At 47.0% G+C, this 11,976-nt stretch overlaps 2 protein-coding genes across 3 annotated transcripts; one reads left to right on the top strand and one right to left on the bottom strand.

The window, feature by feature from the left end:
- Positions 1-6,632, bottom strand: THAP5 (THAP domain containing 5; the record flags this gene model as incomplete). Of its 2 annotated transcripts, none has more annotated exons than XM_081101668.1 (3): positions 1-1,537; positions 2,103-2,295; positions 6,534-6,632. In XM_081101668.1, 2 exons carry the CDS (start codon positions 2,247-2,249, stop codon positions 629-631), a joined length of 1,056 nt encoding a protein of 351 aa, XP_080957794.1. In that variant the 3' UTR covers positions 1-628. The 2 variants fall into 2 exon arrangements, with proteins under 2 accessions (XP_080957794.1, XP_080957793.1); XM_081101667.1 differs by having other exon boundaries at positions 6,482-6,561.
- Positions 6,633-6,883: 251 nt separating this feature from the next.
- Positions 6,884-11,625, top strand: DNAJB9 (DnaJ heat shock protein family (Hsp40) member B9). Its single transcript, XM_081102135.1, has 3 exons — positions 6,884-6,930; positions 8,438-8,664; positions 9,838-11,625. The coding sequence occupies exons 2-3, from the start codon at positions 8,448-8,450 to the stop codon at positions 10,278-10,280; spliced, it is 660 nt and encodes a 219-aa protein (XP_080958261.1). The 5' UTR covers positions 6,884-6,930; positions 8,438-8,447; the 3' UTR covers positions 10,281-11,625.
- Positions 11,626-11,976: the final 351 nt, after the last annotated feature.

Genomic DNA, 11,976 nt, shown 5'->3' on the forward strand with positions numbered 1-11,976 from the left:
AACTTTAGCCAAAAGGTCAAACAGCATAGAATTCCACAAATATTGAGGATAATTCAATTGTTAGTAATTTCAAATTCTGGCCCACACCCAGTATTATGTAAGTATAGATTACCTTATAGAAAAGTTGTTCTAGTAAAAGTATCTGGAACAGGAAGGAACTATAAGGGAACAGACCTCATTAGTGCCCTTATTCTACAGTTTAGAGACTGAAGCTCAATCTTGATAAATAACTTGCCTAAGTCATATGCCAACGATAGAACCAGGCCTGATCCTTTTATTCTGGGCTTGTTTTTTTCCTTTCATTTATTTTTAATTTTTTTTTTTTTTTTTTTTTTACCATATCTGTGTTCTCTCATTTTAGGACAAACTCATATTACTTATTCACTATATTTTAACTCTAATTTGGAAATGACCCAGTAATAGAACTTTTTATCTATAGTGCAACAACACTCTAGTTTTTCAAAAAAAAAAAAAAATGAGCACTGTAAGAACAGGACACAGTTCATAATGTTAGGGCACTTTTTGACCTTCGTTAAGCAGAGAAATTTATGCAGGAAAAAGTTCACTTTACATATAATCTGGTTTGGCTGCAAAATGCTTACATAAAAGTCACAGCTTTGAGATGTCTTTATATCATAGTAACTTCATATGTTGTGAAATGGTTTTCTATGATCTTGACATTTTCTTCAGAGAGCCAGTTCTCCTGTTTTAGCTGCCTTATAAGAGCTTCCAAAGACTTCAATCTCCCTAGAGTCTGTTGCTCTTGTAGCTCAAGAAGAGTAATCTTTGAATGTAGTTTACAGACTTTCTGCCAAAGATGCTCCTTATTTATATCCTGTCTGCAGTAAGAATGTTCCAGTTGTAAGACTCCTGTCTCATAGTCCAGCTCCTTACAGGAGTCTTCACTGTCTGTGGTTTCCATTTCTACAGTTTCTTTTTGGACAGGCAGAGAAGGATTAATTGTAGGTTTGGAACTCTCTGTGGGTACATAGATGGCAATGACAGACTCTTTATTTGGGTTTAATTCTTCAACCGTTTGGGTAATGGTGCCGAGTAAGAATGAATGTTCCTGGGCTGACTTAATTTCCACTGAATTATTTGTAACGTTTGGATTAGCAAGATGATTGGTAGTTATTTCAAGCACTTCTTGGGTTTCCAAAGACTGCTGAATACTTTCTGAATTTGAAGTTGTCAAAGTAACAGTTGTCGAATTCAGATTCTCAAAAGATGTGTGAAAACCACCTATGTCTTGGTTAATTGATGTTTCCAAGGTAGATTCTGGTTTTCCAGTGTCTTCCAGTTTAACTAGATTAAGAGTTAATATGTTATTGTGTACACTTCCTGCTTTTGGAGCTGGTGGCTTCACCAACGCAGATGAATGCAGTGATTCTGCATGTTCAGGGAGGACTCCTGTATTAACTGTATTTTTCTTTGGCTCTTTTGATGCAAATGATTCTTGTGACTTGGCTTTCAGGCACACGTCTTTCTCATACTCTATTTTTTTCTTCTGACAGTTGTTTTTGGAAGGGTCTCTTTCCTAGAAAATAATATTTTCAAATATTATTTTTATATATTTTTAGTATATACTAAAATATATTTTTAGTATATTTTCAAATACTAAAAAAGATATCCTTATTAGGCTTGTTCTCTTATTAGTCAGTGTTTAATACTTAATTACAACTTTAAGCAGTATATTGGCCAAGCCAATTTCTTCAGTTAAAAAAAATTCTAACTATGTAATTCAAGTAGACTTTCAAGTGTTTTTTAAAAAGCATTTAGCATCCTCAGTATATGATGAAAACATTTCAGATCACTCAAAAGACCAGTACAAATATCTTAGATCATTAACTTATGAGTTAATGACTTATGCCTGCTATTTTTTTTGCTCCCCTTAAGCTATGCTTCACAATAGTTTAAAGTTTTAAAAAATTATCATGTTTAGTAAAAGCATCAATTAGTTTTCTTTTGCTCAAGTGTCTGTTTCCCCAGCACTTATCTTTCTTTCCCTCTCCCGCCTTCCACCCAATTACCTGCCACCCTGCAAACCACACCCCCCCCACCCCCCCCTTCCGCTTTCTCCCCTCTTGCCCCGCCTCCAATACCTGACTGTCTTCAGGCAAAGAAAATATTGTTGGAATTGCAGTTTGTTTCAAATATCGAATCCCCCATCTGATGTCAAGAGAGTCAGGAGTGAAATGGTCACTACACAGGAACTGGTATTTACTGGGCATCCATGAATCTCGTTTCATGTTCTTCAACCATTTTCCAAGTCTTTCTTTGTCATGTAGAGGAAACCTGAAATTAAAAAAGGAAAATTTTGCTATAGTTTTACAATTTTGCCAGATTCCAGGCCTGCGTGTATAGGTAATCTATGCATCAACTGCTGCAAGAGCAAGGCAACCAAAATCACACATATGAGCACCTTCGTGACAATCACACCACATCAGCTCTGCAGCGAAGAAGACGAAGATGGAAGATGTGCAGGCAAAGCTTTGGCTGAGCAGAAGGGCTGGTAAAACAAAGCTCAGAGTCCCTTCAAATAAACACGTCTCCCAACAAAAAATAAAATCTATTCATATTTTCTGTGAATTATGTTCTATTTTTATTTTGTTGTGTAGTTTGCCTAGAACAGTGATGGTGAACCTTTTGAGCTCAGCGTGTCAGCATTTTGAAAAACCCTAACTTAACTCTGGTGCCGTGTCACATATAGAAATTTTTTAATATTTGCAATCATAGTAAAACAAAGACTTATATTTTTGATATTTAGTTTATATATTTAAATGCCATTTAACAAAGAAAAATCAACCAAAAAAATGAGTTCGCGTGCCACCTCGGACACGCGTGTCATAGGTTCGCCATCACTGGCCTAGAACTAGGAAAGAGCTTTGTATAAACTACAAAGCCCTATTCAAATGTATTTCATACTAATACGACAGATGAAACAATTTCTTGTCTATAATGTTTAAAAATAGTAAGCTTTAGGCTCTTATTTATGTTTATATATATGTATGTACATATATGTATATATATATAAGCCAAACGACCAGTTATGACAAGCACTGTGGCCGGCCAACTGGCCCTATGGGGGCAGGGCCGTCCAGCCACCTACTGTGGCCCCTCCCAATAGCCGGCCCACCAGTGCAGGTATTCATGCATGGGGCCTCTAGTGTGTGTGTGTGTGTGTGTGTGTGTGTGTGTGTGTGTGTGTGTGTACTTAAATATATTGTTATTGATTTCAGAGCGAGGAAGGGAGAGGGAGAGATAGAGACATCAATGATGAGAGAGAATCATTGATCGGCTGCCTCCTGCACGCCCCCTACTGGGGATTGAGCCAGTAACCCGGGCATGTGCCCTGACCAGGAATCAAACCTTGACCTCTCGATTCACAGGTTGAAGCTCAACCACTGAGCCACACCAGCTGGGCTATGTTAATATTTTTAAAACAAGGAAAAGTTAACTCTAACAAATGGTTTAGCTGACAATAAAATGAACACCAAGTCTTATAAAATACTAATATTCCATTCTCTTTACCAGAATCACCCTCAATTCTATCCACATGTAATATAGTCCAACATTCCTAGGCTTCCTATAACCAATGAACTGGAAACTCTAAAATTCAAGTTCTGAAAGAGAAAATGACACAAGAATAAAACATGTCCTTGAGAAAAGACAGACTCAGATCTATTTTATAATATGAAACGAATGAAATAGAAAAGACAGAGAAAGTTGAGAGCTCTTTATACGTGTACTGACAGTGGCCTTACTTTAGAGTAAGCTCTGGCAGGCGGCAATGTTTCTTATAGGCAAAACTAGACTAACGGCAGACTTTTACAGAAAACTTTTTCCTGCCAGCCTAAATAGGTAAATGGATTTGGATTAAACTGTATTAAACACTTAACAGTCATTTATTTTTCTTTCAATGATTTTACAAGAACACATCCCAAGACACATATCCTATCTAATAAAAGAGAAACATGGTAATTGGCGTACGACCGCTACCCTTCCCATTGGCTAATCAGGGCGATATGCAAATTAACTGCCAGCCAAGATGGCAGCCGGCAGCCAGGCAGCTTAAACTGAACATGAGGGTTGCTTGCTTCAGTGACAGAGGACTGCAACGTTCCCCGCCTGCCTTGCCGGCCTCTGAGCCTGCAGTTTGACACATAGTTACAAATATAGAAGCTAAACAAAACCCCAGAAACCAGCTTTCAGCGAGCTGGGATCTCAGAGCTGGAGTTGATACAGAGTTTCGATTATAGAACCTAAACAAACCAGATACCTGCTTTCAGCAACAGAAGCCTCAGAGCTGGAGCCAGGCTAAAGCTGGCCCAGAATAAAAAAAAAAGAAAAAAAGGAGCGGTTGGGAGCTTCAGTCACCCCCAGCCTGAAAACAGCCCTCAGCCCCTCACCCAGACTGGCCAGGCACCCCAGTGGGGACCCCCACCCTGAAGGGTGTGTGACCAGCTGCAAACAGCCATCATCCCCTCACCCAGGCTGGCCAGGCACCCCAGTGGGGACACCCACCCTGATCCAGGACACCCTTCAGGGCAAACCAGCCAGCCCCACCCATGCACCAGGCCTCTATCCTATATAGTAAAAGGGTAATATGCCTCCCAGCACCGGGATCAGCGGAGCCGCGAGGCCTCCTGGCACCGGGATCAGCGTGACGGGGCAGCGCCCAAAGCCCCTGATCGCCCTGTGGCTCTGTGTGTGACAGGGGGCAGGGCCAGAACCTCCCTATCCACCCTGCTCTGTTCCTGACAGGGGAAGGCGCCCCAACCCCCTGATCGGCCCTGCTCTGTGGGTGATAGAGGGCGGCGCCCCCCCCCCCCCCCCGCCACGGGCCCTGCTCTGTGTGTGATGGGGTAGAGCCACAACATCCCCATCAGCCCTGCCCTGAGTGTGACAGTGCGGCGCCCCAACCCCCTGATTGGCCCTGCTCTGTGGGTGATAGAGGGCTGCGCCCCAACCCCCTGATGGGCCCTGCTCTGTGTGTGGCAGGGGGGATTCCCCAACCCCCTGATCGACCCTGCTCTGTGCGTGACAGGGGGGAACTCCCCAACCCCCTGATGGGCCCTGCTCTGTGCATGACAGGGGACAGCGCCCCAACCCCCTGATCAGCCCTGCTCTGTGCGTGACAGGGGGCAGCGCCCCAACCCCCTGATCAGCCCTGCTCTGTGCGTGACTGAGGGTGGCATCGCAACCTCCCAATCCGCCCTGCTCTGTGCATGACGGGGGCGGCGCCCCAACTCCCCAATAGGCCCTGCTCTGAGCCTGACCAGGGGCTGCACCTAGGGATTGGGCCTGCCCTCTGCCACCTGGGAGCAGGCCTAAGCCAGCAGGTTGTTATCTCCCGAGGGGTCCCAGACTGCGAGAGGGCACAGGCCGGGCTGAGGGACCCCCCTCCCCCCCCAAGTGCACAAATTTTTGTGCACTAGGCCTCTAGTTACATAATAATCTCCTACTTTTAAAAAATAGTAACAACATAAGGTTTTCCATACAAAAAGCAGGGCTCTCCATCCACCCCCCCCCCCCCCCAATCCCAACCATGTGCCTTAGGCTTTGTCATTCCTGAACAGGGAGCTTCAGGCCTGAAGTAAACAGGCTTCAGAAAATAAGTGTGTGTGTGTGTGGGGGGGGGGGGGGGGGCGGTAATTGAAGAGAGGAGGTTGGGTTAGAGCTAAGTGAACTATTTTCAAACACAGGAAAAAAGGAAACAGAATATTCTAAATATGCTGCTTTCCACTTGAGCATGGAGTGCGTGCCTAGTGCCGATTGATCCCGTTACACATTAAGTGTGAGTTAGGAACCATTATAGCTCCAGTCCCTTTACACGGTCATAAGCCCAGTGGGTTGAAGTCATTCGCGGGTTAGTGGGGCCAGGATCCGAACCTACCAAGTGTGGGCTCTACAAACTAGGGCCCAAGACTGCCTTCCGGTTCTTCGGAAGAATGAGGATGGACTTGCCTGGAAATATCTGGTGGCCTCCGTACTGGGCATAACGCCCGGTTCTCCGTGTGAATGAAACCGGCATCGCATCCAGAGCCGGAGCAGGAGCAGGAGGCAGGTTCCAATGCTGGCTCTGCCCCCACCCACTTGGTTCGGAAAGGCCCCGTTTCCTCGGGGAAGGCATTAAAGACCGCCACGTCCCAGCTCGCGGCGGGTAACGGACCTGGAGTGCCCCCTCCCGGTGGGCAGGTGTGAGGTCCATGCAATGGGTCCGGGGAGGCGGGGCACCGCTCTGAGAACCGCCTCGCAGACCTGTCTGTTTCCCGGGCGCTGTCACCCCAACGGGCCCCTGTCCCCGTAGCGGGCCCGGCGTCCTGGCCCAGCGAGGGCGCGTCCAGACAGAGCTCGAGCCTTCACGCCCCGCTCCCGCAGGGCCAGGCCGCGCCCTGGGATACCCCGAGCCCCGACCCCAAACGCCCTAACCCCGCGGCCCCAAGGCAAGGCTGACACTTCTGCTCTAGGGACTACTCACGGGTAAAAACTCAGCTTGCGGTCCTTACTGTTCCGTCCCCGCCGGTTCTTACAGCAAATCGCTGCGCAATAGCGAGGCATCGCTCCGGCGCGGCCCGCGAGGGAGACCCGGCGGACTCCGGCACAGGTGGGCCCTCCTCCTCAACCCCAGGCCGCCCGCGCCACCGCGCCTGCGCGCGGACAGGGTAGAGGAAAACACCGCCCAAGGCGAGTCACTTCCGCTTCTGCGGGCTTCAGCACCGCCCCCTCGGGAGGGTGGATCCGGAAGTGACGCATAGGCTGAACAGCAACAACAGTTTTCCACGTGCGCGTAGGGCGCCACGGTCACGTGGGGAGGCAGGAGCCAATGGGGGAGCGTTTCGTGTAGGTCTTAGGAGGTGGGACGCGGCCGCGCGCCAGTCGGGAGCCGGCGGAGAGGGAACGCGGCGGCGGTGAAGGCAGGAGGGCGAGGTAGGTGTCCCAGCGGCCGCGGGGCGCGCGCCGGCTCCGGCGGGACTCCGGGCCGAGTGAGGGGCCGGACTGAGCCGCTGTGCGAAGCCCGTCGCAGCGGCAGCCGCCGGGGGGCGCGGGGTTTGGCGCGTCCCGGGCCTGGGGCGGCCTTTGTAGGCTGACTCGGCCTCCTGGTCCCCCGCGGTGGCCGGAGGGCTCGGGGCGGCCTGGGGTCCTTGAGGGAGGTTATGGGGAGGAGGGGCGGTCGAACCGCTGAGGAGTGCGCGTCGCGTAGGGGCGTCGGACCGCTGGTCCGGGGAAGGGAGCCGGGGCGGCGGTCTCCCCGGAGGCGGCGCCGGGACGGGCGGGGCGTGGGTCGGCGCCTCTGGGGGAGGCTGCACCGTCCCACCCTGCGGGCCGCCGCCTCCGGTGTCGTACCCGGGCTGCCGGCGGGCGGGCCCCTCTCGGGCATGGAAGTCGGTGCGATGCAGAAGTCCGGCTCCTAGAAAGGGTCAGACCTTCGGTGGCGACGGGAATGGCGTTTGTTACGCCTACACGGTGCTTTCCGCGGGGCCGACACCCGCCCTGCGCCCGGGACCCCCCGCAGAACCGCGGCCTCGGCGGTGCCCTCTAAGCCCGGAGTTCGTGCTTGACCCCTGGGTGCCCGTGGCCGTGACTGAGGGCGGGGAGCAGGGATCCACCTGCTCATCACGCCCCGCGAGGGCCGCGGGGGAGGACGGCAGGCGTCTCCCCTGACCCCGGTGTCTTTCGTCAGCCGCGGATGTCATCATCGGCTGTCGGGGACCCCTGGGCTGCGCAGCCCTCCTCCCTCGCGACGTCTGCACCCGCGAGGACTGGGAGCTGAGTCTCCCCCAAGGGTAGGGAACTGCCTGCCCCGCCTCCGCCGGAACCTCAGGGTCTGCATTCTGCTCACTGCGGGGCCCCAGGCGTGTTGACCGTGTTTAATCCTGGGGACCCGACAGCTGGGAAGATGCCTGCCTTCCCCGCGTCGCCGCCCTGGCCTTGCTGTGCGGCTGAGGTTCGGCGTGGGCAGCCCGGGGTCCCCCGGGGAAGTGCGGGCCGGGAGCTTCGCGGCGGGGAAAGGACCGCTGATTCAGGCGGATGGAGCGCTTCCCCGGGAAATGCACCGCTTTTCCCTTTTCCCTGAAGCTGAACTGCTGTTCTCAGTCCCTTAGAGCATGAATTCCTGAAGCTTGAGGTGCTTTTAAAGGATATTGTCCGGGTTGTCCGCCTTTTCCCACAACATTAACCGGGGAAAGTCAGTTGTGGGGCATTTCTGTGTCTGTGTGGCCTCTGTTAGCGGACAGGCAGACCCATGTGTTTCTCGATGCGGCCGCATCGCATTTGCTCTTGCGGAGGTGACAGCCGAGGCCAGGGCGGGGGAGCCCGGATAAAGGCCGGAACGGGGTCAGGGGCAGGCTGCCCTGTGCCCTACAAGCTTATCGGGTTTCTCTGGGAAGAAAGTCTTAGGGTGAGCTCCAGGATAACATTGTCATTTCTTTTTCAGGATTTTGGAAATGGCTACTCCCCAGTCGGTTTTCACTTTTGCCATCTGCATTTTAATGATAACGGAATTAATTCTGGCCTCCAAAAGCTACTATGATATCTTAGGTTTGCCGAAATCGGCATCGGAGCGCCAAATCAAGAAGGCCTTTCACAAATTGGCCATGAAGTACCATCCTGACAAAAATAAGAGCCCTGATGCGGAAGCAAAGTTCAGGGAGATTGCAGAAGGTGAGTCAGTGCCTGACTCCGAGGCCTCACGGGTGTTAACAGTAAAGGAGCCATAGCTGAGGAGAGAGTCTGTACTGAAGACCGAGATGGGAGAGGGTGGGGAGGAGCTGCATTTCAACATAGCGGATAACTGGTTCCTGAAAGGGTGGGTAAGATGGTGATATTGTTTTTATTGGCATACAGATCTAAATGTGTTGAAAATTGATTTTAGTATTTGTCAAATTGCTTATTGTTTGTTTCTGTGTCAAAAGGAATTTTTGGTACCCAATACTTATAAACTAACTTATGAAACAATGTTTAAGTATGGAGATTTAATATAAAAAATATTCGATGTAAAAAATTTAAATAGACTGAAATGCCTTGGTATTTTTTTTTCTGCCTTCCTTGATCTACATTACGAAGCCAGATTTGTCGTTAAAGGAAAAGTATGAAACAAATTTTTACTTAAGACCAGTTCTAAAATAAATCTAAAATAAATTGCATCTCCTGAACATTCAGTAATCAATGGGTGGAGTTAACTGAGTAAGGGGTTGGAGTTAAATATTTAACTAGCACAGAAGTGAAAAATCTGAATTCCTCTTAATTCATTATATTGACCATCAAATTCTTTAATAGAAGTAATGATTTTACACAAATAATATGAAGAATAACTGTGATTGTTGCCCCCATTTATTTGTAGCTATGGTAGCATTCATTTAACAAATATTTATTGGATATTTACTAGGAGCATGCATTGTGCTAACTGCTTATAGTATGCAATGAACAAGATGAAGTTCTGCCTTTTGTAATTTTAACTTTATTCTTTTTTTTAATATATTTTTTATTGTTGATAGTATTACAGCTATCTCCTATTTCTCTCCCCTACCCCCTGCCTCCTGGTTCCTCCTCCCTCCCACCCCCAGGTCTTCACCACCATATTGCCCATGTCCATGGGGTATGCATATAAGTCCTTTGGTTTATCTTTTCTTGTCCCCCAACCCCACATCAAGGTATATCAATCTGTTCCATGCCTTCCTGCCTCCGGTCTCATTTTGTTGGTCATTTATTCTTATTTTTGTATACTTTGGTTTTACTTATCACGTGAAAGCCTCTAAAATAGAGTTGAATGTACTTATTGAAGAGGTATGTAATCTTGATTACCTTCAGTTACTAAAGTATCTTTATTTCTTTCAGCCTATGAAACACTGTCAGATGCTAATAGGCGAAGAGAGTATGACTCTCTTGGACACAGTGCTTTCACTAATGGCAAAGGACAGAGAGGTAGTGGAAGTCCTTTCGAGCAGTCATTTAACTTCAATTTCGATGACTTATTCAAAGACTTTGGTTTTTTTGGTCAAAACCAAAACACTCGGTCTAAGAAGCACTTTGAAAATCACTTCCAGACACGCCAGGATGGCTCTAGTAGACAGAGGCATCACTTCCAGGAGTTTTCTTTCGGAGGAGGACTGTTTGATGACGTGTTTGAAGATATGGAGAAGATGTTCTCTTTCAGTGGCTTTGACCCCACTGGCCGGCACCCTGAGAATCGATTCCATGGATCTAGCAAGCACTGCAGGACCGTCACTCAGCGCAGAGGAAACATGGTCACTACATACACTGACTGTTCAGGACAGTAGTTCATGTTCTTGGTTCTCACAAAGCCCCGCTGGTTGACTGTTCTTCAATATCTATGATGCAGGACAGTTTTCTGTGAACTATTTTGACAAGTGCATGATTTCACTTAACTTGATACAGCTGTTAAATATATTTAAATTGTTTTTGACAAATTAACGTTCAGTTAGTAGAGAAATTGTTAATTATTAATTTCTCTGATTAGTAAAGGGTCTTGAAAAAGAAAAGAGATGTAATTTTGCCTGGTCTTTTTTCTCCACCTGTGGCCAGTTTTATTACCAAGAAAGGAATGAGTTTGCCTGATTTATATTTAAAGGTTAAACTCTTAAATTTATTTTAGATTTAAGTTGTATGAACTTGAATGATTTTGCAGTGAAACCTTTGCTAACTTGAAATTGCATGCTCTGTAGCATGGCTGACATGAGTTGCTGAGTGTACGTGGAACTGGACAGTGAGTCGTTAAGTGAGAGCAGTGCCTCGGTAAACTTCCACTGAACATTTCGGGAAGGCGTGGTTTAATATTTACCACGGGGCCATTTGGAGTAAAGGAAATGATTGTGCTGCTCATAGTCACTTGTGCTGAAAAAAGTTGGGAAGTTGTGAAATATTGCCAAGAGATTGTTACGTGTTTGGCCCCTGGCTAATGATTTTGTAAGGTTGGAATCATAGCTACTTCACATATCTTTTCACATTTCTTTCTTAATTGTTGGCTCTCTATGTCTTAATACGGATTTATGTTTTTTTGTGTGTGTGTTTCCCCTTCTTTGCACTCATCTTTATCTAGGAATTGACTAATACCTCATTCTGTTCATAAAAACAGTAATTTCTGCGCAACCTTATTATGTGCAATATTTTTAAATTCTAAGAAATGTGTGCTTTTGTTTTCAAATAGACTTATTTCTTTAGTTCCGCACTTTCCCACATTATACTCCATATGAGTATTAATCCTATGGATACATTTTAAAAGTAGTAAATGTCTCATACAATGTGTGTGAGTGAGAAAAATACAATATTTACAATATAATATTCTCTTGTGTCATTTCTTTGTTAAAACTTTACTCTGCAATTCTGAAGGTATGCTTACGCTGATCGCAAACCATATTCCAGAAGTTATCTTGCTTTCTTTCATCTCCCCTCCCTTTTTTTGGTAGTTTGAAGATTTTGTGAATTATATTTTTGGTGTATTTTGCTTGCTAGGAACCAGGTATTCATGCCACGGAGTCATTCCCCTTTAGACCAGGCTGGGAAAAAGCATAAAACTCCACTTGGTAATGATCATTGAAGGTCAGTTTATATTTACGTACTTTAATTTCCTGGAAATTAAGTTGATGTGTTTGATAATAAGAAAATAGCCATACCTTGAATTTTGGTCTGAGGATTCTTTGTAGCCTATCAAACAAAATAAGTGAGGGGGATTAACTTTAAGGATTATTTTTATACTGTTAGCATCTGTTCCCTTTTCTCCAGGGCCTGATTGTCTTCCTTTTTTTTTTTTCCCATTTTGAACATTTATTTGAACCCCCCACTCTTTTTTTTTTTTTAACCTCCTTTTGGCTCTGCAAAGGTGATCCCAGGAACCTTTAGTCTGTTGCCAGTTGGTCGGAACACAGGTAACAATGTGGGCTTGCCATTGGCACTGAAGCAGAGCATCCGAAGTGAGTTGGATTGTAGGACAGCCAGTACCTAGAGCATCACCTTGTG

Source organism: Myotis nattereri (assembly GCF_964212035.1).
Source record: "Myotis nattereri genome assembly, chromosome: 11".
Classification (NCBI taxonomy): Eukaryota; Metazoa; Chordata; class Mammalia; order Chiroptera; family Vespertilionidae; genus Myotis; species Myotis nattereri.

What these genes read in the sequence shown, in the direction of transcription:
- DNAJB9 (XM_081102135.1), top strand. Translation starts at nt 8,448, where the DNA reads ATGGCTACTCCCCAGTCGGTTTTCACTTTTGCCATCTGCATTTTAATG. An exon ending in GTTCAGGGAGATTGCAGAAG is followed by an intron (nt 8,665 to 9,837) that starts GTGAGTCAGTGC and finishes TATTTCTTTCAG; the next exon opens with CCTATGAAACACTGTCAGAT.